Here is a 22,118-nt window from a genome sequence, read left to right as displayed (position 1 = left end):
GTCTTTATCTCTCATGACTGAAAGGCAGCTTTGCCAGGTGAAGTATTCTTGTTTGGCAGGTCTTTTCCTTCAGCACGTTGACTCTATCATCCCCTTGTCTCCTGGACTGCAAGGTTTCTACTGAAAAATCTGCTGATAGCCTTATGGGGTTTCCCTTGTATGTGATGAGTTTCTTCTCTCTTGCTGCTTTCAAAATTCTCTTTGTCATTGATTTTTAAGAGTTTGATTATAATATGTCTCATGAAAACCTCTTTGGGTCAAATCTGTTTGAGAATCCTTGAGCTTCATGTACCTGGATGTCTATATCCATCTCCAGATTTGGGAAGTTTTCAGCCATTATTTCTTTAAATAATCTTTCTGCCCTATTTTTCCTCTCTCCTCCTTCAGGGACTACCAGAATGCATAAACTGTTTTGCTTGATGGTATCCTGTACTTCAGGTAAGGTTTCTTCACTCTTTTTTATTACTTTTTTCTTTTTTCTCCTCTGACTGGTTAATTTCAAATGGCCTGTCTTCTAGTTCACAGAATCTTTCTTCTGCTTGATCAAGTCTGATGTTGCTGGTCTCTACTTCAGTTTTTTAAATTTCATTCATTGTACTCTGCAGCCCCAGAATTTCTGTTTGTTTTTTTTTTTTTTTATGATTTCTACTTCTGTTGAACTTCTCCTTTTGTTCACATATTGCTTTCCTGATTTCATTGAGTTGTCTACCTGTGTGCTCTTGAGTCTCACTGAGCTTCCTAAAAACATTTCTTTAAATTATTTGTTAGGCAATTCATAGATCTCCTTCGGGTCAGTTACTGAAAAATTATTGTATCCCTTTTGTGATGTCTAGTTGCCTTGAATTTTCATGTTCCTTGAAGTCTTGCATTGCTGTCTTCACATTTGAAGTAGTCACTTCAGCTAGGAAGCCAACTGTGCCTGAAACAGAGTGAGGGGGTGAGTGGGAGAAGATGAGGTCACAGAGGTGATGGGGGAAGTAGTCACTTCCTCCAGTCTTTACCGACTGGCTTTGGGAGACAAATACCCTCACCAGTCAGTCCAGTTAGGGATTCCTGGGCTATCTCAGAACTTTTCCATAGATGCACCCACTCCACACTTCTTGTTCCCTCTTATAGGGAATTTTTAAGATTGTATACCTTATCTCAATCCTGCAAATCTAGCCTGGGTGCTGAAAGTCTCTAATTTGCTTTCTCTAAGGTTGTTCCCTGAAATGCCCAAGTCTGTGTGCTTTCTCCTTACTCGCCCATATTTACTGAGCACCTACATGCATCAGGCACTGTTCTTGATGCCTGGGATTTATCAATGAACTTCAATGAACAGAAACTCTTGCCTTCATGGAGCTTAGAATCTAGCAAGTCAAAAGTGGGTCTTTCTGAAAAAAAAATAAAATAAAATGAGGGCTTCCCTGGTGGCACAGTGGTTGAGAGTCCGCCTGCCGATGCAGAGGACATGGGTTCATGCCCCGGTCTGGGAAGATCCCACATGCTGCGGAGTGGCTGGGCCCGTGAGCCATGGCTGCTGAGCCTGCATGTCCAGAGCCTGTGCTCCACAATGGGAGAGGCCACAACAGTGAGAGGCCCGTGTACCACACACACAAAAAAAAAGTGGGTCTTTCTGGTCTGAACCTCATCCTGCATATTGGAACCTCATACTACATACCCTTTCCTGGAACAAGAAGTCTTCTCTAGGTACTTAAGAGGCATCATATCATTAAATCTTCCTAACAAGGCTTCAAGGTAGCATGGAAGATGGTATGTTCCAAAGATGACTGCCATAACATCTCCCACCCCAATGGGCCTTTCTGCAAGTGGAGTTTGCCCCTCCAAAATCAATTTCTCTATCTCTTTGGATCTAGGTGGGCCCTCAGAAAGGTTACCCCAACTGCAGGTGACAAAGTGACTCTTGGATATAGTGTTGAACTGTCCTGGAAGCCTCTACTTCCTGTCTCTTGGAATCCAGCTGCCATATGAGCCTGCCATGCAGTGAGAAGCCCAAGCAACGTAGAGAAGACAAGGGTAGGTACATCATTTGATAGTCCAGCTGAGCTGAGCTTTCACGCCATCCATCTCAGGTGAAACACCTGTGAGTGAGCAAGCTTCCAGATGATTCCAACTCCCAGTTATTCAAGACACCTCCACCTCCATCTACTTGAATCTTCCCAGCTGGACCCTAGGCATTGTGGAGAAGAAAATAAATCATTCCCACTGTACCCTGCCCTGATCCCTGATCCACTGAATTCATGATCATAAGAAAGTCGTTACTGTTTTGTGCCACTAAGTTTGGGGGAATTTGTTATGCAGCATTGGATAACTGGTACACACTACAAAGAAAATAAAAGAGCGTCAGTTGGGTCTTCCCTGGTTTTCCACTGGTTAAGAATTCTCCTTCCAATGCAGGGTACATGGGTTTGATCCCTGGTGGGGGAACTAAGGTCCCACATGTTGCAGGGAAACTAAGCCCACACACTCTAGAGCCTGCACCCCACAACTAGAGAGATGCCCACATGCTGCAATAAAGACCCAGTGCAGCCAAATAAATAAATAAATCGATAGATAAATATTTTTTTAAAAAAGAGGGTCAATAATAAACAGTGAATTGATGGAGGAAGCTTTTTTAAATGGGGTATCAGGTAAGGAGATGGCTTTGGAGCTGAGCACTGAAAGATGCAAAGGAACCTACATGGGGAGATCTGGGAGAGGAGATTTCCAGGCAGAAGGAACAGCCAGAGCAAAGGCCCTGAGTCAGGACTGTATCTGGCATATATAGGAACAGCTAGGAAGCCAACTGTGCCTGAAACAGAGTGAGGGGGTGAGTGGGAGAAGATGAGGTCACAGAGGTGATGGGGGAAGTTGTGCAGGATCTTATGGACTGCAGTGAGGAGCTGGTGTTTCTCTCTTGGGGTAAAGGAAAGTTGCTTAAGGTCATTGAAAATGCACCAAATCTGTTAGTAAAGCCACGTTTCCCCACTTCTATCTAGTTCCACAACCACCACCCAAGCAAACAGGATCTTTCCCCTAGGGGCCTCCACCAGCCTCTCAATCATGTTCCTGTTTACAATTTTCCCACCATGATCCTAGCTTAAAACCCTGCACTGGCTTTATACTGAAGGTAGAAAAATGTCCAAACCCCTAAATCTACATATGATGCCCTCATAATATCGCCAATATCATTCCCTACCACTGTCCACCACACTGCTCTTTCTGGACCTCAAATGCATCTGGCTCGTTCCCACCTCAGGACATTTGCACTTACTGTCCCCTTTACCTGGAATGTTTTTCCCCCAGATATTCCCATAGCTGGATATTTGTCACCTCTTGAATCCCAGCTTATCTGTTGCCTTCTAAAAGTAAATAGCCTGGGCTTCCCTGCTGGCACAGTGGTTAAGAATCCACCTGCCAATGCAGAGGACACGGGTTCAAGCCCTGGTCTGGGAGGACCCCACATGCCGCGGAGCAACTAAGCCCGTGCGCTACAACTACTGAGCCTGCACTCTAGAGCCCATAAGCCACAACTACGAGCCTAGAGCCTGTGTTCCACAGCAAGAGAAGCCACCACAATGAGAAGCCCGTACACTGCAACAAAGAGTAGCCCCCGCTCGCCGCAACTAGAGAAAGCCCGTGCACAGCGGCAAAGACTCAGTGCGTCCAAAAATAAAAATAAATAAAATAAATAAATTTATAATAGTAAATGGGTCTGGCCAGGACTTTCATGGTGGTCCAGTGGCTAAGACTCTGCGCTCCAAATGCAGGGGGCCCAAGTTCAATCCCTGGTCAGGGAACTAGATCCCACATGCTGCAACTAAGAGGTCACATGCCACAACTAAAGATCCTGCATGCTATAGTGAAGATCAAAGATCCCGTGTGCCGCAACTAAGACCCGGCACAGCCAAATAAATAAATAAATATTATAAAATAAATAAAGATTAAAAAAATAGCCCTGGCCATCATTTGAAAGTAGACCTCCTACATTCTCTAAGACATCCTCCTGTGTATTTCTTTCATAACATTTGTGATGGCTCATTTTGTGTCAAATTAGCTAGGTCACAGTACCCATCTATTTGGCCAAACATGAATCTAAATGTTGCTGCGAAGGTGTTTTTTTATATGCAATTAATATTTAAATCATCAGACTCTGAATAAAGCAAATTGCCCTCCATAATGTGGGTGAGCCTTGTTCCATCAGTGGAGGTCTTAAGAGAAGAAGACTGAGGTCCCCCAGAGGAAGAAGTAATTCTGCCTCCAGACTGCCTTTGGATTTGAGACTACATCAATTCTTCCCTGGGTCTCCAGCCTGCTGGCTCGCCCTGTAGATTTCAGACTTGCAAGATCCCACAATAGTGTGAGCCAGTTCCTTAAACTAAATCTCTCTGTACATATATACGTATCCTATTGGTTCTGTTTCTCTGGAGAACTCTGATTAATACGGTATTCATACAATATAAAATTATTGTATTGGGGGTTATCTAGAACAGAGATCAGCAACATTTCCTGTAAAGGTCCGGCTACTAAATATTTCAGTCTTCACAGGTCATACAGTCTCTGCCACAGCTACTCAGCTCCGCCTTTGAAGCATGAAAACAATTATAAACAATACATAAAAAATGATCATGGCCATGTTCCAATAAAACTTCGCTTACAAAAACAGTTAGTGGTTTTTGCTGACTCCTGACCTAGAATATAAGCTGCCTGAGAGCAGAACCCAAGTCTCTCTTCTTTCCCCTCTGTCCCCAACACCTAGAAAAATCGCTGGTACATTAAAAACCTTCAGTAAATATTTGTTGAACAAATAAATGAGTGAGTGAAAAGGTATTCTCTAATCTCACAACAGTAAGTCAATTCCTCTGCACTTTAATATCTTTGAACTTTAATGAGCAATGGTATTTAATCTTTAAACTTTCATATCTCTCTGGAATTGACTCCAATTTGAGGGAGTGTCCTTACAGATTTTATTATTGAAGTATTTAAATATCATTTAATCTGAAATAAAATAAAGCCTTTCTAGGGAAATAATTTAAACTTGTTCTGGAGTCTTTTGATTGTTCTATTAGCTCATTTTTTTTCCAGGCGTTGATTTTTTTCTGCTTTTGTGGAGTTTGAAATGTCTCTTTCACGGTGTTGATTTTGGTCACATGCCTGGTGATTCTTCATAGTTGTCTGCTCACCTTTTGTTTGAAAATTCCAGTTCCCTGCCTGGTTCTATTTGCTATAACTTGACTCAGAAAAGTAGTGCTGGTAATGTGGACATATTTTATCCACTGATTTAGCCAAAGGGCACATTATATCATGGGATCTGCTTAGTACTCGAGTCAGAAGAACTGGAAAAGCTAATGCAGCTAGCTCCCATGTTTCCTGCTATGTAATCACCTTGATAAATGCCCCGAAACTTCCTGCCATTTCTTGAATCCATGCACACTACCTTTGGGAATTTCCTAGAACTGCCCCAACCTCTGGGGATGTGGTTTCCTCCGGTTCTGTTTCTTAATAATCCTGATCTCATCGGACTCACCTTAAAAGAATACTTCCAACTTATATTCACAACACAGCAGGGGCAAGAGAGGCGAGAGAGCAAATGATAAATCAAACGGGGCAAACTGTTAACAGTTAGTGAATCTGGGTAAAGGATATACACGGATTCTTTGTACTTTTGTAATCTCTGTAACTTTTCTTTAAATTTGAAATTACTTCCAAATATTCTTTTCAAGAAAATATCTATAGAGGCAGTTTCAGATTCTTCCCTTTTATTAATTTCTCAAGCCACTCTGATGCAACTTCATCCATCCACACCCCTGAATATAGCGACCCGTGGTTCTGATGATTAAAAATCTGGTAGATATTTTCAGTTCTCATCTCATCTGATGCTCAGCAGTAACGAACACCATTGACCACTACTTCCTTCTAGAAACAGATTCCTTGGAATCTTGATTTTCCTCTTTGCTCTCTGGCTGCTCCTTTTCAGGCTTCTGTGCAACCTGGCTTCCCACTGAAACACTATTTATTGGTGTTCCTCAGCCCTTGATCTTAGAACTTCTTTTCTGCTACTTCTCTCCTTGTTTTTCTAAGAGATCTCATCCTTGCCCCAAACGCCCAGTACATAAATACACCAACTTTTGCATTTCCATCTCAGCCAAAGAGCTAGCATAGCCAGAGGATTGACTCAACATCCCCACGTGGTCACTTCAAAGGCACACGGAAATTCCATGTCTCCAAGTGACCTATGATCATCCAGTGTCCCCAGATCCATAAATGCCTCCACCACCTGTCCAGTTTTGAGCCAAAAGTCTTCACTCCTCCATCCCCTCCATCTCACTCACGTTCAAAGTCTCGCCAACTCCTATTCCTCTTATCATCTGAGATGTGCGTTCATTGCCTCTCCATCTTCCAAGCCAGCACTTTATGCCAGCCTCCCATTACCACTCGTTTGGGTGATTGAATGAGCCTCCCTGTCTCCCCTCTTTACCCCCCATCCAAACTCTGCCTCCCTGCCAGAGGGATTAATGCCAGATGCAAGCTTCTGCACCCTGACACCAAATTCAATCTCAGAGACAGAGTTTTGGGTGAAGCAGAAAAGAATCGCTTTATTGCTTTGCCAGGCAAAGGGGCCACAGTAGGCTAATGCCCTCAAAACTGTGTGTTCCGACCTGGAGGGGATAGTGACGAGTTGTACCGTAATGGTTCAATGAGGGCGTGATCAGCTCGTGGACATTCTTCTGAGTGGTTGGTGGTGACGGTAAGTGGGAGTCGGCATCCTCAACCTCTGGTTCCAATTTCCAGGGTCTACGGGCTTGTGGGCAGCCTGCAGTTAGCTTCTTTCACCTGTGGAGGTTTCAGTACCTGCAAAACAGCTCAAAGAGACTGTTAGTGTATCCTTTGAGGGGGAACCAGGACGCTGCCCCAAGGCTGCAGTATTCTTTCTTGACTATTCCTCCCTTGTCTCTGCATCCCCTCCCTTGCCTAATTAGCAACTGTTTGAACCTGCCCGTTGGAACCCAGGGAACGTCACAGAGGCTAAATGAAGCCTATTTCCTGTAATCAAGAAATGGGGGACAGGGACTTCCCTGGTGGTCCAGTGGCTAAGACTCCACACTCCCAATGCAGGCGGCCAGGGTTTGCTCCCTGGTTAGGGAACTAGACCCCACATGCTGCCACTAAGAGTTCACACGCTGCAACTAAAGATCCCGCATGCCGCAACTAAAAGATCCTGCACGCCGCAACTAAGACCTGGTGCAGCCAAATAAATAAATATTAAAAAAAAAAATGGGTGCAGCCCCACAGGGTCCTGTTCAGTTCCAGGATCTAATGAGCTAATCTGACCTCTGTCTTCATAATTCTCCCTTGCCCTCAGGATAAAGCTTTGCGCTGTCATCCACAAGCTTGCATGGTCTGACCCCCTCAACCCCATCTCACACTACTATATCCACTCTCCTACTTCGGGCCCTTTATACATGCTGCTCTCTCTACCTGGAACTCACTTCACCTGATGCACTTGGAACCTTACATGCCATCTCTCCATGACCCGACTGTTGTAATAATAACAACAGCTTCTACATAGTGAGTCAAATGCCAGGCACTGTGCTATTAAACCTATGAGCTGACTTAATACCCCTAGGAGCCCATGAGATACAAAACTTTTTCCAGTTTTACAGCTGAAGACACTGGGCCCAGAGAGGTGAAGGCACTTGCCCAAGGATGCACAGCTTAGGTAGCATTGCCCGAATCAGGGCTTGAACTCGGCTCTGTGTGACACTAAAATGGATGTTCAGTATGATCCAGCAATCCCACTTCTGGGTACCTATCCCAAAGAATTGAAATCAGGGGACTTCCCTAGTGATCCAGTGGGTAAGGCTCCACGCTCCCAATGTAGGGGGTCCGGGTTCGATCCCTGGTTGGGGAACTAGATCCCTCATGCATGCCGCAACTAAGAGTCTGCATGCTACAACTAAGAGGTCCCACGTGCCACAACTAAAGATCCCACATGCCTCAACTAAACATGCCACAGCGAAGATCCCATGCGCCACCACTAAGACCCAGCGCAGCCAAAATAAAAATAAATAAGTAAAATAAATTGATATTCTTAAAAAAATCATTGAAATCAGAATCTCAAAGAAATGATTTGTACTCTCATGTTCACTGTAGCATTATTCACAATAGCCAAGATATTGAAACAATCTAAATGTCCATGGACAGATGGTTAAAGAAGATGTGGTCCATCCATACAATGGAATATGACTCAGCCTTAAAAAAGAAGGAAACTCTGCCTTATGCAACAACATGGATGAACATGAAGGACATTATGCTCAGTGAAATAAGCCAGACCCAGAGGGACACGTGCTGCGTGATTCCACTTCTCTGAGGTAGCTAAAAAAGTCAATTCATAGAAACAGAAAGTGGAATGATGGTTGCCAGAGGCTAGCAAGAGGGGGAAATAGGGTGTTGTTGTTCAATCGGTATAAAGTTTCAGTTACACAAGATGAATATGTTTTCGAGATTTGCTGTATAATATTGTGCCTATATGTTACTGTATTGTGCACCTAAAATCTCGTTAAGAGGGTAGATTGCATGTTAAGTGTCCTTAACACATTTTTTTTTTTTCTTAAAGAAAGCATGCTCTGCAGACCCATCCCCGCTCCTGCCTCACCATAGTGCTCCCAACATGTATCCACTCACATGCGAAGCTGGTGCAAGTCTTTGGGCTTCTCCACTTTGCCTCCGTCGTTGGAGATGCATCCTGCTGGGCTGCTGTGGTGGGAGGGGCTGAGGGTTTCTGTTTAGGGGTCTCAGACCCATCCCCAGCTTAACACAGGAAGTATGACAGTCTCTGGGATCCCTAAGCCACTAGGAAAGACACTGACAGCCTTGAGGGACTGCACCCTTGGGGACCAGGATGTCTCACAGTTCATTTGGCAGTGTTGCAGGAAGGGGGACCCTTTCCAGGGCCCGAGAGTGGGCTCTCGCCTAACACTCGGAAATGAATTGTCCGAGGAGACACACGTGCTGACAGAGCAAGAGACTTTATTGGGAAGGGGCGCCCGGGTGGAGAGCAGCAGGGTAAGGGAACCCAGAGGACTGCCCTGCCATGCGGCTCACAGTCTTGGGGTTTTACGGTAATGGGATTCGTTTCCGGGTTGTCTGTGGCCAAACATTCTGACTCAGGGTCCTCCCTAGGCGCATGCGTCACTCAGCCAAGACGGATTCCAGCGAGAAGGATTCTGGGAGGTTGGTAGGACGTATGGAGTAGCGTCTCCTCGCTCCTTCTGACCTTTCTTGAATTCTGGTTGGTGGTAGCTTGTTAGTTCCGCATTCCTTACCAGGACCTCCTGTTGTAAGATAACTCATGCAAGTGGTGACTAGGGTTCCTGGCTAGGGCAGGCGGTTTCAGTCAGTGGTTCCCCTAATAGCAGCACAGAACAGAACCCACCCCAGCAGGAAATTCCTGGGAGGACACTCAAGTTTCTCATGCCCCCGCAAGGGTAGATGCTAGATGTACCGGGTTAAATAGTGTCCCCCACAAAATCCATGTCCTTCCTGGAAGTAGCCCAGCTGTAAGGCAAGGAACCCCAAGGATGGCTGGCAACCCCCAGAAGCTGGAAGAGGCAGGGAAGGATTCTTCCCTAGGGCATTTGGAGCGAGCATGGCCCTACTGAGACCTTGATTTTGGACTTCTGGCCTCCAGAATTGGGAGACAATAAAAGTGTGTTGTTTTGGGCTTCCCTGGTGGCGCAGTGGTTGAGAGTCTGCCTGCCGATGCAGGGGACGTGGGTTCGTGCCCCGGTCTGGGAGGATCCCACATGCCGCGGAGCGGCTGGGCCCGTGAGCCATGGCCGCTGAGCCTGCGTGTCCGGAACCTGTGCTCCACAACGGGAGAGGCCACAAGAGTGAGGGGCCCGCGTACCGCAAAAAAAAAAAAAAAAAAGTGTGTTGTTTTAAGTCCTCCAGTTTGTGACACTTTGTGAGGGCAGCCCTGGGAAACTAATGCATAGGGTATCCCATGTAACAGGAAGAGGCAAATGGGAAGTCTAGACGGTTCCTCCTTCTCTCTAGGGCTCTGTGGTCTCATCCATACATCCCCACCCATCTTCCTCCTCCCGTCTCTCTCTGCCCATGGGCCCTTCCATGCTTCTCCCTCCCACATACCTTCCAATTCCTGACTAATAAGTTCAGGAATGCCAGGCCCGCCCACATTCCTACCGAGGAGATCTGATTGGCCCAGCTTGAGTCATGTATCCACCCTGACCCAATCAGCTGTGCCAGAGAAGTGGCGCCACTTGGTGCCAGGGATGGTCAAAATTGGAAACAACCCGTGTAGCCAGACGTTGACCAGTCAGATTTGAAGCTGGCCCCTGGACCACACCCTTCCCCCACCAATCCCAGGGGTGCCCCCAGAGTTAACACTTTGGATGCTAGATCACCAGGGCCATCCTAGGGGTTCAGAGGAAGCATGCAGAAAAAGGGGCGGGGAGTAACAGGCATTTGCCAATTAGCATAGAGGCTAGTTTAATAATTTAATGACCAGTATGGCCACATTCATGGATGTCAGCTCAATGTCAGTTCTGCTCTCTCAGAAGGGATGTGGGGAATGGAACTCTTTGAGAAGAGGTAGAGACGGGTCAGGCAAATGACATTCACCTCCACATCTCCATCTTCATTGCCCATCTCACACCCTCCTGTCTGGCCAGCACAGGCAAAGCTCTCCCACTCTCCCACTTCTGCCTCACCCCCATCCCTCCTAAGTCCCCATCAAGGTCACCTGCTTTGTGGAGACCTCCCTGTCCACCCCAGCCCCAGAAGCCAAGGTCCAGCTGGTTTCTATGGGCCAGTGGGCAGAAGATCTGCATGGTGGGGAAATTAGGGGATTTGGGAGAACTGGCCAGGACCGTGGGATGCTGGTAAATGTTTAACAACCAGCTCTCAAGGAGTGAAATGAATATCTGTGTTTATTATCAATTTTACTGGCATAAGTGTATAGCACACAAGCTCCAACAATAAAATATAAGAGACTCTGCATTGCAAATTCCATACAGCCAAAACTGATTCTCACAGAACGCCTTCCTTGATTTTCTCCACTCTTGTACCCAGAGCCAATCTATGCTTGCAAGTGAGAAACAAGTGAGTGGAGGTTGATATTTTCCTTTAGAGACTGAGATGGAACAAAACAATAAAGATGCATGTTCACCCTTCACTTGCTTTATGATGATGTGAGCAACTTCTTTGCTAAATCAGATAGCGGTTTGAAAACACTAGAGAAAGACTTTCTTGATTTTTTGGGGTGCTAGTCACAATGTAACAGTTACAGGTAAGAACCACTTAAGTGTAGGGACTTCCCTGGTGGTGCAGTGGTTAAGAATCCGCCTGCCATTGCTAGGGGACACAGGTTCGAGCCCTGGTCCAGGAAGATCCCGCATGCCGCGGAGCAACTAAGCCCGTGCGCCACAACTACTGAGCCTGTGTGACACAACTACTAAAGCCTGCGTGCCTAGAGCCCGCGCTCCGCAACAAGAGAAGCCACCGCGATGAGAAGGCCGCGCAGTGTAACGAAGAGCAGCCACTGCTCACCGCAACTAGAGAAAGCCCGCGTGCAGCAACGAAGACCCAACGCAGCCAAAGATAAATTTAAAAATAAAGAAAATAATTTTTTAAAAAAAGAACCACGTAAGTGTAATCTACGTGTTGAACATCCTTTTCACCTGCACTTTAAGTATAGACAATCAACAAACAATACATCAAGCCCTGACTTGTAACATTTGCCACTTCCTGTAGTGTAAATGCTCTCACCATGGCCGATTTTAACCCATTATTGACCGGGGATGTATTAATGCCTCAGGTGTTAGTTTCTGCAAAAATCCCCCGGTCAATAGTGTGTTAAGTTACTAGTGTGGTGACACAGAACACAGAGTTAGCAAGCAGTGTCCTGCAAAATGGCATTATCCAGTATTTCCACCACCAGACACAGTATAGGTAAAACATCTCAAGAGCACAGATAATAGTAACACGGGAATAATAAAATCCCTAAGGCACAGGGGAGTTATATAAATCGCAAGATAACTCACATTGCCTGGTATATAGTAAATGCTCAATATACAGAAGTCATAACATATATAAATACTTTATTATCTAACATCACGTACCACCTCACACGTTCCCATATGCCCCAGTTACACAGGGTCACACACAGTCACAGTGTCAAGCCAGCGTACTAGACCGTCAGCCTGGCAAAAGCTGGGGGGTTTGTCTTGTCCTATTCATGGCTGTGTCCCCAACACCTAAAACAGTGCCTGATAAAATTTGCATGAATGAGTAAAGCTCACACAACATAGTTACTTGGACTCCCACAAGCTAGCCCCATGAGTACCATGTCGGGGGGCGGGGGGGTACTGGGAATAAGTCTCTATTTCTCACATATTAACATAAATAAGGATGGAGGGGAGGTCTTTTTTATTTGATGTTTCTCTAGCCCTGCACAGTGCCTGGCACGGAACAGAAGCTCAATAAATATAAGTTGAATGGATTAATATAATGTACACTGTCTGAGCTCAGGCTCAGAATAAATACCAAGTGACAGAGGGACCCGGAGAGTCCTGGAAGAGGGGCTCAGCAGCAAGGACCCCGGCCCAGCCCAGTGAGGTAGAGTAGCTAGACCCCATCACCAGGGGCCCCAAGAAAGGAAGGCAAGATTCAGTCTTGGTCCAGAGGGTGGCACCTAGGCCTGGGGGTCACGTCAGCTGTGTCAAGGAGAGTCCAGTGGGGACTTGGGTGTTCACGTGGAAGAGGCCCAAGACCGTGGCGTCCGCTGAGAGCTGCCAGGCGCGAGGCTCCCGGACCGCGAGGTGCAGGTGGACGCTCAGGCGCTGTCCGGCATCCAGGTGCAACAGGCCGCTCCGGAAACCAGCCACTGAGTTCCCCGAGGATGGGGGTGGCAGGTCCAAGGTCAGGGCCAGGGCAGCGGCCCCAGCTTGGAGAGGCCGCAGGTTCAGGGCCACAGAGACGGAGCCGGAGCTGTTGCCGTTGCTGGCCATTGCACGCTTCAGCGCCAAGTGCAAGAAAACATAGTAGACTCCGGCCTGGGCCACCACCACCTCGTGCGTGTGCTTGTCATAGCTCACACCGGGTGCCAGGGTCACACCTGTCATCCCCCGCTCGCTGCACCAGTGCAGGGGCCCTTCGGTCAGCTGCACTGTGGGAGGAAGACGCAGGGCATGCTTAGCATGGGGGCATCGCTAAGGGTTGAGGTCGCAGCCCTGGGGAGGGGAGGAGGGGCTCTGAGGGAGAGAGGACAAGAGGGAAAAGTGGGGAGGGGGGTATGAGAAAGGTAAGGGGACTCAGAGAGGGTCTCAGAAAGAGGGGGGGCTGGGGGAGGGGAAGGGGGGATAGAAGAAAGGAAAGGATTCCGAGGGAGGGGGAAGACTTTCTAGAAGAGGGAGATTGAGGAAGTGGAGGGGGACAGACTTCCAGGAACCAGGAGGAGGAGGAAATGTAATGCCAAAAAGGAAGAGGGGGGCTTCCCTGGTGGCGCAGTGGTTGGGAGTCTGCCTGTCGATGCAGGGGACACGGGTTCGTGCCCTGGTCCGGGAAGATCCCACGTGCCGCGGAGCGGCTAGGCCCGTGAGCCATGGCCGCTGAGCCTGCGCGTCTGGAGCCTGTGCTCCCCAATGGGAGAGGCCACAACAGTGAGAGGCCCGCGTACCGCAAAAAAAAAAAAAAAAAAAAAAAAAAATTAAAAAAAAAAAAGGATGATGGAGGGGGATAGGGGGCTCCTAGGAATGGAAGGATGGGGTTTATAGAGGGAGGAGAGGGGGATAGGGGGCAGAGTTAGCATAGAATGAAGGAAAGGACTCAGAGTGGGAGGGGGGGAAAGAGGAGGGGGGATGGAGAAGGGGAAGGGGGGAGGAAGGGGGAGGTTGTGGGGGAAGGAGGAAAAATCCTAGAGGAAACATAAAGGGAGGGAGGAGGGGGTGGAGGGTGAAGGAGGAGGGACTCCAAGGAGAGGAGAGGATGGGGAGAAGGTCTCCTTAAGAGAGAAGGCAAGGAGGTGGCAGGAGAGACTGGAAGGGGGAGGGAAAGGGGTGGGAAGAAGAGTCCCCAGAAAGGGGAGGGGAGCGGGGGAGGGTCTCCGGAGGAAGGACGAGGAGGGGAGTCTGGAAGGGGGAGGGGCAGAGGAAGGAGGTAGAGAGGAGAGTCTCCAGAAGAGGGGGGAGGAGGGTCTCGGGAAGAGGGAGCGGAAGTGAACGGGAAAGACGGTTTCCAGAAGGGAGGAAGGGAGACAGGGCTGGGAAGGAGGGGTCCGTCTCTCCCAGAGCCCAGTGGGAGAGACCCTACCAGGCTGAGATTTGCGGCATCCAGCCCCAGCTCTGAGAGGGCGGGGTCTGAGGTGGGCACAGATGGGGGTCAGAGGAGGAGGAGACCCAGAGACGGGCTGACGCGGTTCTAAGAAGGGAGGGGACACTTTTCACAGAAGGGAGGGGAAGAGGGTCGGATTGGGTCACAGAGGAGGCCTCCCTCTCCTGGGGCTCTCCCTCTTAGTGCACCCTCCCCCTGTCGGGGGGAATCACTCACCTCCGTCGGCCACCACCAGCTGCGCGAACACGCCCTGCCGAGAGAGGACAAACGGAAAGTGGGTGGAGGTCCCCCCTCCCGCACCCGCAGCCCTCTGGAAAGTGGAGTGCCCGGGATCTGCGCGAGTCTTGAGCCTACGCTCCCTTCCCTTCCCGCTGCAAAAGAGCGCGCGCGCTGCCCCAGCCCTACTGTGTGCAAGCACAGAACCCCGAGGACTCAGGAGGGAAAAGAGGAGAGAGTCCCTCCAGGGGGCTTGGCACTGGGGGGTCTTGAGAGAGAAAGGGGGTACCCCAAGGGTCCGGGAGAAAACCTAGGTTCTCCGCGAGTTACGAAAGAAAGGGGGAGTCCCCTCAGTGGTTCGAGATAAAATGTCCCTCGGGGTCCGCGATGGAGAAAGTGCTCCCCTCTGGGGTCCCGGGATGAGATGGGGTCTCACGGGGGTGCGGGACGAGAAGGGTGCCCCCCGAAGTCCTGGATAAAGAAGCGGTGCCCTCGGAGGTCCAAGAGGGACGATGGGGGTCCCTCCACCATCGGCCTGGGATGCAGAAAGGACCTCGGGGTGGAGGGGGAGCGAATGGAGAAGGGGTCCCGGAACTGGGTAGGGGTCTCTCCCGGGGTCCAGATCGGGCCGCATCTCACCTGCGGAGAGTCGGGGAGGCGGGTGCGGGCGTCGGGCATCAGCTCCAGGCCCTCCGGGAGTCTCGGGCTGCGCGCAGAGCCGGGGACCTGCGATGCAGGAGCCCCGGGCGCGGCCCAGGCGCGCACCAGGCAGGCGGCGCAGGCGGCAGCGAGCAGCAGCAGCGCGGCGCTCAGGGCCCAGGGCAGCGGGTGGCAGGAGCGGCCCGAGGGCGCGAGCGGCCGCTGAGCTTCGGGATCCGGGGCAGCGTGGGTGCTGGAGGGCATGGCCGGCTGCGGGCGGCTGCGGTCCGAGGCCGCTGCACCGCGCTTTATATAAAATCCCGAAGCCCCGCTTTCCGGGGTGTGGCCCGTGGGGATCCCAGAGATCCGCCCGGTAGGTTGGTTCCCGCCCGCCCCGCCTCCTCCACGTTCTGTCCGAACTTTCCCTAACTTTCTCTTCCCCGGATCTCTCCCTCTCTCCATCTCCTTTTCTCTCTCTCTCTCTCTCCCTCCCTCCCTCCCTCCCTCCCTCCCTCCCTCTCTCTCTCTCTCTCTGTCTCTCCCTCCCTCCAAGCTCTGCCCCACCGACCCTCTTTCTTCCTAATTATCTCTCTTGTGTCTCCCCGCTTATCTATCTCTGCGCCTCTCTGCTTCTCTGCCTCTTTCCCCAATTTCTTATCACTCCCTAGCTCCCCAGCACTGGGGCCCCTCCAGGGCTCTCCTAAACCCGGCACATCTTCAGAGGGGTCAGAAGATAGCCAGGCCTCAGCCCCCTTCTCCTGTGGAGCATAAATCCTCCCAGTGGAACCCTAAGTGCCCTGCTCAGCCCTCCCCCTCCCCTCCCTCTTTTGCCCCAGGACCCCTGGACCTTCCCTGGCCTGCCCCCGCCCACCCACCTAGACGCTTCCCATCAGGGGCCCCCTGGACCCCACAAGCAGAAGCCTGGAGAGTCCAGGTGGAGAAATTCCCCTTGTAGGAAAGGGGCAGCCTTGAGTGAGGCAGAGGAAACTCAAATTTCCCGTTCGCTCTCTGGTGGTGGTGTGGGCGGGGGCGGGGGCGTGGGCGGGGGCGGGGCCGGGAGGAGGACCAGAGAAGCGGTCAAAACTCGGCCCCAAAAGAGGAAGCAACCCTGGACTGAGAGATGGCCAGCCCTAGAAAAGCCCTGGTCTCCCATAGAAGCCCTGCTCTGCCCAGACCAGCCGGCCAACTCCTTAACCCGCTCCAGGATTCACTTTCCCTATAGAAAATGGAAGGGTGGACCGGGCAATTGATCTCAGTCATCCATCAGCCGTCGGGGAAATGGGGGCAGGGAGGTTGGTTCAACCGAACAAAGATCGGATGCCGGCCCTGTATTCAATCTTGTATTAAGCGTCTCTGGGGAATTACGAGGCGACCACTGTGATGATGCTGGCTCGTGTTGACTCACAGGTGCTGAACGTTTCCGTTTTACCAGCGGTTTATAAAGCACGAGGCCCAGACCAGCATCACCTGGGAACTTGCTAGCTCTGCAAATTCTAGCACCTCACCCGAGACCTGCTGACATTCTGGGAGTGGAAGCCCTGCAACCAGTGTCTGAAGGAGCCTTCCAGAAGATTCTGACACTTGCCCAAGTTGGAGCATCCACCGCATGGTACCAAGGTTGTTCCTTCACACCTGCTGTCCCCCTGCCCGGAATGTTCTTTCCCCAGATCTGCGGCCAGCTGTCCTTCTGAGTAAAGAGGATGAATTAAGCTCCGGCCCCTACTTTCACTCTCTCCCCAAACCCCACTGCAGTGATAGTATAAGTGACTGTTTTAAAAGCTACACCAAAAATTGCAAGCCATCGGGGTGGAATGCCAAATATAATTTCCCTAGCCAAATGCCACAGTCAGCACCGTGTCTCAAGCCTCAGTTATTGGTGGCTGCCCCCCCCCCCAACTCCGAAAGAGAGTGTGGTGGGTGACGGCCAAAATAGAAGTGTTGGTCTAAAGTAAATTCCCAAAAGAGATATCAGCTCTGCTCCCCTTCAGGGTGGAACCGCAGCTGTTTTGGGTTTTTTGTTTTTTGTTTTTTCCTCCAGACAGCGGATATGGCAGCGTTTCTGGTGGGAGGAACGCAGCTGATGGTAGAAGAATCATGCCAAAAGCATGCGTGAAACAAACGTGTGAACTTGAACTCAGGATTTGAAACTTTCCCACCTTGACCCTTGCCCCCCACTCAGCAGCCGGGATCTGAAAGATGGGGATGGTGGGATCCTTTCTCTGAGGAATCTGACCAACCAGGAAGATAGATAGAAAGATACTGAGGCCAAAAAGCCCTCCCCAGATACCATTGCTCTGTCAAGAAGCTCACAGGCCACAGGCCAATCTGTTTATTATTAAGCCCTCCCCCACAGCAATGTCCCAGACAAGGGTTGTCTGAGCTGACAAAAAGGAATTCAGAGGACTCCCAGTCAACATCTCGGACAACCCAAATGGAAGTGTCTCTCTCTCGGGCCCTGGTTACATCACCCCGTGACATGACCTTACTAGCAGTTTCCACCATGTGAGATATTCTTGTTCATTTATTTGCTCACTCGTGGCTGTTTCCCCCATGAAACTGTTATCTCCCAAAGAGGAGTATCTCCACCTGCCTTGTTTCCAACCTAGAAAATTGCAGGCCTCGATCGTATTGACTGATTGAATGAATAAATGAACGCAGTAGAGCATAGCAGTTACCAGCATGCGCTCTAGAGGTGGACACACTGCAGCCCCACACCGAATGTTTTGATTATTTTCATTTTGAAGCAGCTGGGAAAAGGCAAAAGAAGACTCTTTCCTGATGTGCAAATCATGTGAAATTCAAATTTCAGTGTCCACAAATAAAACTGTATGACACACAGCCACCCTCATTTGTTTCCATATTGTCTGTGGCGATTTTTGCAGAGTGGAGTAGTTACAACAGAGATTGTCTGGCCCACAAAGCCCCAAATACTTACTCTCTCTGGTCCCTTTCAGAGGAAAATTTGCTGCCCCTGTCTAGAGGCTTGAATTTTAGCCCTCAAATTTCTTGCTGTGTGATTTGGGGCAAGCTGCTTCACCTCTCTGAGCCTCACTTTTCACATCTACTAAATGGGAAAAAGAGTAGGTCTCAAAGAGCCGCTGAGAGCTTGCTGTGAGCAGTGCCAGGCACATGGCAAATGCTCATTCCACGTGAGCTGGGTCACTGACGCTTTTCTACAATTCCAATAAGCGGATGTAAAAACACTAAGACTCCAAAAGTTGAAGTCATCGATCCAAGGACTGACAGTGACTGTTTTGAACTCTCTCAATGCCGAGGGTCTTAGCAGAGTTCTATACACCCCCTCCAGAGCGGGGAAACAATGCCTGTCAGGGGAAGGCTCAGGCCGCAACCTGGGGAAGGCTCAGGCCGCAGCCAGGGAGCGCCATGACGTATTGTTGTGGTCGGGACATCTGAGATAGGCAGCCCCGCCCACTATGGAGCTCTCAGCACCAGCTGCCTAGCACCCCACGGTTTAGTACAGTTGCACCTCTGTGCTCAGCTGTCTCCCTGAGGTGAGCGTGGGCCCTGGTTTTCCTCACCTGTAGGGGAAAGGCCTGAATTCTCACTGTTGCCATCATAGGGCTCAAAGGAGGGATTGGGCAGGAAGCAGTTGGGGGGTGGCACCCTTCTTCCCTCTCGGAGGCCCAGTGAACAGGCACCTCCTCCAAGAAGTCTGCCTTGATTTTTCCTAGCAAACTCACCTCCTTCTCTCTGGATTCCCGACTGCCCCCCATCCCGTATGTGGACTCCCCCAGGGTCAACCTGCCACTGGCATGGATCTTCCACGTCCCCCAGGGGAAAGGCAAAGCCTGAAAGAGACACTTAGTGATTGCCGGGTAAGTGCACAGTGAAAGGGCACGGGACCCCATGGGGGGGCTGTGAACCAAGAAAAGAAGAGAAAAGAGAAGGGAAGGGTTGAGCGAGGTTGGTCTCCAGCCGAGGGAGACCACATGTGTTGAAGGAGGAAATCGATGCAGAGAGGGGAACTGTGTTCTCCAAGTTAGTCAGGTCTCTGGAAAAGCTGGGTCCAAGTCTCCTCAGCCCTGGATAGGCCAGGGAAACACAGACCTGGCACAGGAGTGCACCTGTGATATTGGGTAAACACGACAAGGCATGATGGCATAATTAGGCTTCGTGGAGTTGGGGTGTTTATCCAGCTACTCTGGAATTGTGTGTTTCCAGTGTGATGCGTGTTCAGGGATCAGAAAAGGGGACGGGGGGGGGGTCCCATGCATGCACCAGCGTTGCTTCTGGTTGAGGAACAACAATAGCACAAGGTCCAAACCACTTAACTTCAAATCCCAGCTCTACCTCTTGCTAGTTGTATGATCTCGAGCAAATGCCTTCACCTCTCTGCCTTGAGGTTCCCATCTGAGAAGTCGAGATAACACAGGGACCACCTGCTAGGATTACTGTCCAGAATCGAGAGCCAGAACAGCACCTGGCATACGGTAGGTGCTCTCCAGGACTAGTCATCACTGCTGCCAGTGGGGCTGACCGTCCGGTGCCTCTGCGCGACTGTAGGCAGGAGTGTGATCTTATGGATGAAGCACCAGGGTCCAGAAACAAGCGCGGACATCTGAGCCAAAAACAGGCAGGAAGTATTCTGAACGGAAATAGCCGAAAGAGTCATTGAAAGAGAAATGGTCAGATTATCACTCATAGAATCAGTTCAGGAATCAAGCTGTGGAGGAGGTTGAGTCATCTCTTTGGGGCTCATTAGAGATCTCTAAGGGCTACGAAAACAAAGAATGTGGATTTGGTTTCAGAGCAAAGATACATTTGCATAGCACATATCTGGAAGATATATTAAAAAGCTAGGGGGACTTAGGAGAATGATCTGAAAAAGAGATCGTGGACCTTTCATGCAAGCTTCCGCCCACCTGCATTTTCCATGTTTGCTTTGTTTTGGTTTTTGTGTGTGTGTTACATACAGAATGGTGGTCAGGTGTGAGCACACAAAGAAAAAAACCGGTGGCCACACACACAAAAATTTTTTAAAGCGAAAAAAATAAGCAGAGAAAGAAAGAAACCGGTGGCCTTAGCTGTTTGGAGGAAGGGAAAATTTAACATCAGTGACATCAAAGGCAGGAAGTGGTGTTTCCCTGCTAATGGCAGTGGAAGGATACAGGGATGGGGAAGACCCAGGCAAACCAGGGCGGGCCCTGGGTACCCCTCAGAGGGGCCCCGTCTGTGAAAAACCGGCTCATTCTGCTGGGAAACTAGCCAGCCTGCCCCAGGAAGGAAGCCCCAGCAGGGCTACCACCTGGAAGGGACTCTCCAACTGGCCCGGAGGGGCAGCCACCAGACAGACACTGGTGTACAAAAGACACCCCCATTCAGGCGGTACACAATCACACAAACCGAGACAGACACACAAATACACCACACAGACATACACACACTCACACACACACTGAGACACATAAGCATAGATACGCAAGAGTAGCCACCAAAGCTGGCCACAGACACACACAGAGACACAAGGGATACAGGACACACAATCGCAGACCCACAATCACACACATACCAAAACAGTGGTGGACATACACCACACAGGCACATGCTAAGACACGCCCAGAGGTGCAATCATAGATACACGAGATCAGCTGGCCACAAGCACACAAAAGGACACATCCGTGCCCATGATCACACATACCCACTAACGCATAGCCTGGAAGGGTCTCAAAGGCTCTGGGATATGCATTCAGAGACAGACAATATCACATGCCCAGAGACCACCAAAGGCACTCAAGTCACGCACTGACACAGGCTGACCTGGACAGACTGGCAGAGACACAAAGTACAAGAAACCCAGGCCCCGCCCCCAGTGAAGATGCAGGTCCCACCCTTCGAGCCATCCAAGATCCACCCCCTACAGAGGGGACCCAGGCCCTCCTTTTGGGGGCCTATCCCTCCCTCCCTTAAGGAACCTCTGGGTCCCTTTCCTTGGAAGCAACACCCAGTGTAGGCCGCGGGCGACCCCTGGTGGACCGGGCGCCTCAGTCCAGGGCTGCACTGAATGGGTCGTTGGGAGGGGGGCGTCTAGGCTGAAAGGAAGGAAAGGTGCTTCGGCATCGACTGCAAAGCCCGGAGGAAGGTGCGTGGCAACGGGGGAGCGGGGACACGGGCGGCCGGAGCGGGATCAGACGGCCTTGGACAAGGGAACAGAGCGTGGGAAGCAGGAGTGGGATGGAAGACCCTCACCCGTCCCCACTCGGTGCGATCCAGGGTCCCCGAGGGGAGGGTGCTGCTCCGGGGACAGTGGAAGACGCGATAAGCCCGGCGGCGAATTCCCATTGGTCCGCGCCCGACCAATGAGGAACGGCGAGGACTCTCGGCGGGGCGGGGCAAGACAGGGCAACCGTTGATAGAGATGGAAGGGACCCGCCTACCCAGCTTGGCTCTCAGCCCGAAAATGACCACCAGGGAATCGCCCAAGGTCTGCAATGCCCAGCACGGAGACCGCTGGCCCAGGAGGACTCTCGTCAACTCCGATATGACTTTGACCCGCGGAACCCTGAAAAAGGTGGGCTTGCCCCTCCCAGAGTTGATCCCAATCTCCTAAGCCCTGCCCTCTCATCAGCCCCTCCCACTTCTATGTCATTCTCCCAGGCCCCTCCCACTTCCTAGCCATCATTGTCTCAAGCCCTGCCCACCCCCAGTCTCGCCCACTTTCTCATCATTCTCCCTAGGCTCCGCCCACTTCTCAGACAGCAACCTTCCAGGCCTTGCCCACCTTCCTACCCCACCCACTTTTCTACTTTTCTTCGTCCTGCACCATCCTCTCCCCCGTCTCTGCCCTTCTATTGTCTCCTATCTGAAATCCTCGGCCCTGCCCTGGGTTACACTTTTCCAGAACTCCCTGCCCCCTTCCCGGTCCAGGCCTTCGAACCATCCCCATCCTTAGAATGATCTTCCCTGGGGACACC

At 50.6% G+C, this 22,118-nt stretch overlaps 1 protein-coding gene across 1 annotated transcript; it reads right to left on the bottom strand.

Annotated features, from left to right (window-relative positions):
- Window positions 1-12,158: 12,158 nt before the first annotated feature.
- TNFSF9 (TNF superfamily member 9) lies at window positions 12,159-15,450 on the bottom strand. Its single transcript, XM_060006558.1, has 3 exons — window positions 15,187-15,450; window positions 14,548-14,581; window positions 12,159-13,168 (listed from the first exon to the last, which is right to left on the bottom strand). The coding sequence occupies exons 1-3, from the start codon at window positions 15,448-15,450 to the stop codon at window positions 12,708-12,710; spliced, it is 759 nt and encodes a 252-aa protein (XP_059862541.1). The 3' UTR covers window positions 12,159-12,707.
- Between the last annotated feature and the right edge of the window lie 6,668 nt (window positions 15,451-22,118).

The sequence above is a fragment of the Delphinus delphis genome, chromosome 3 (genome assembly GCF_949987515.2).
Source record: "Delphinus delphis chromosome 3, mDelDel1.2, whole genome shotgun sequence".
Taxonomy (NCBI): Eukaryota; Metazoa; Chordata; class Mammalia; order Artiodactyla; family Delphinidae; genus Delphinus; species Delphinus delphis.
Note: the sequence above shows the minus strand (reverse complement) of the source record. Positions and strands in the feature narration are given on the sequence as shown.

Excerpts from the sequence above, each read along its gene's own strand:
- TNFSF9 (XM_060006558.1), bottom strand. The coding sequence starts at position 15,450 with ATGCCCTCCAGCACCCACGCTGCCCCGGATCCCGAAGCTCAGCGGCCG. Across the intron at positions 14,582-15,186 it reads GCCTCCCCGACTCTCCGCAG|GGCGTGTTCGCGCAGCTGGT; the intron begins GTGAGATGCGGC and ends CTCTCTCGGCAG. Across the intron at positions 13,169-14,547 it reads GCTGGTGGTGGCCGACGGAG|TGCAGCTGACCGAAGGGCCC; the intron begins GTGAGTGATTCC and ends TTCCTCCCACAG.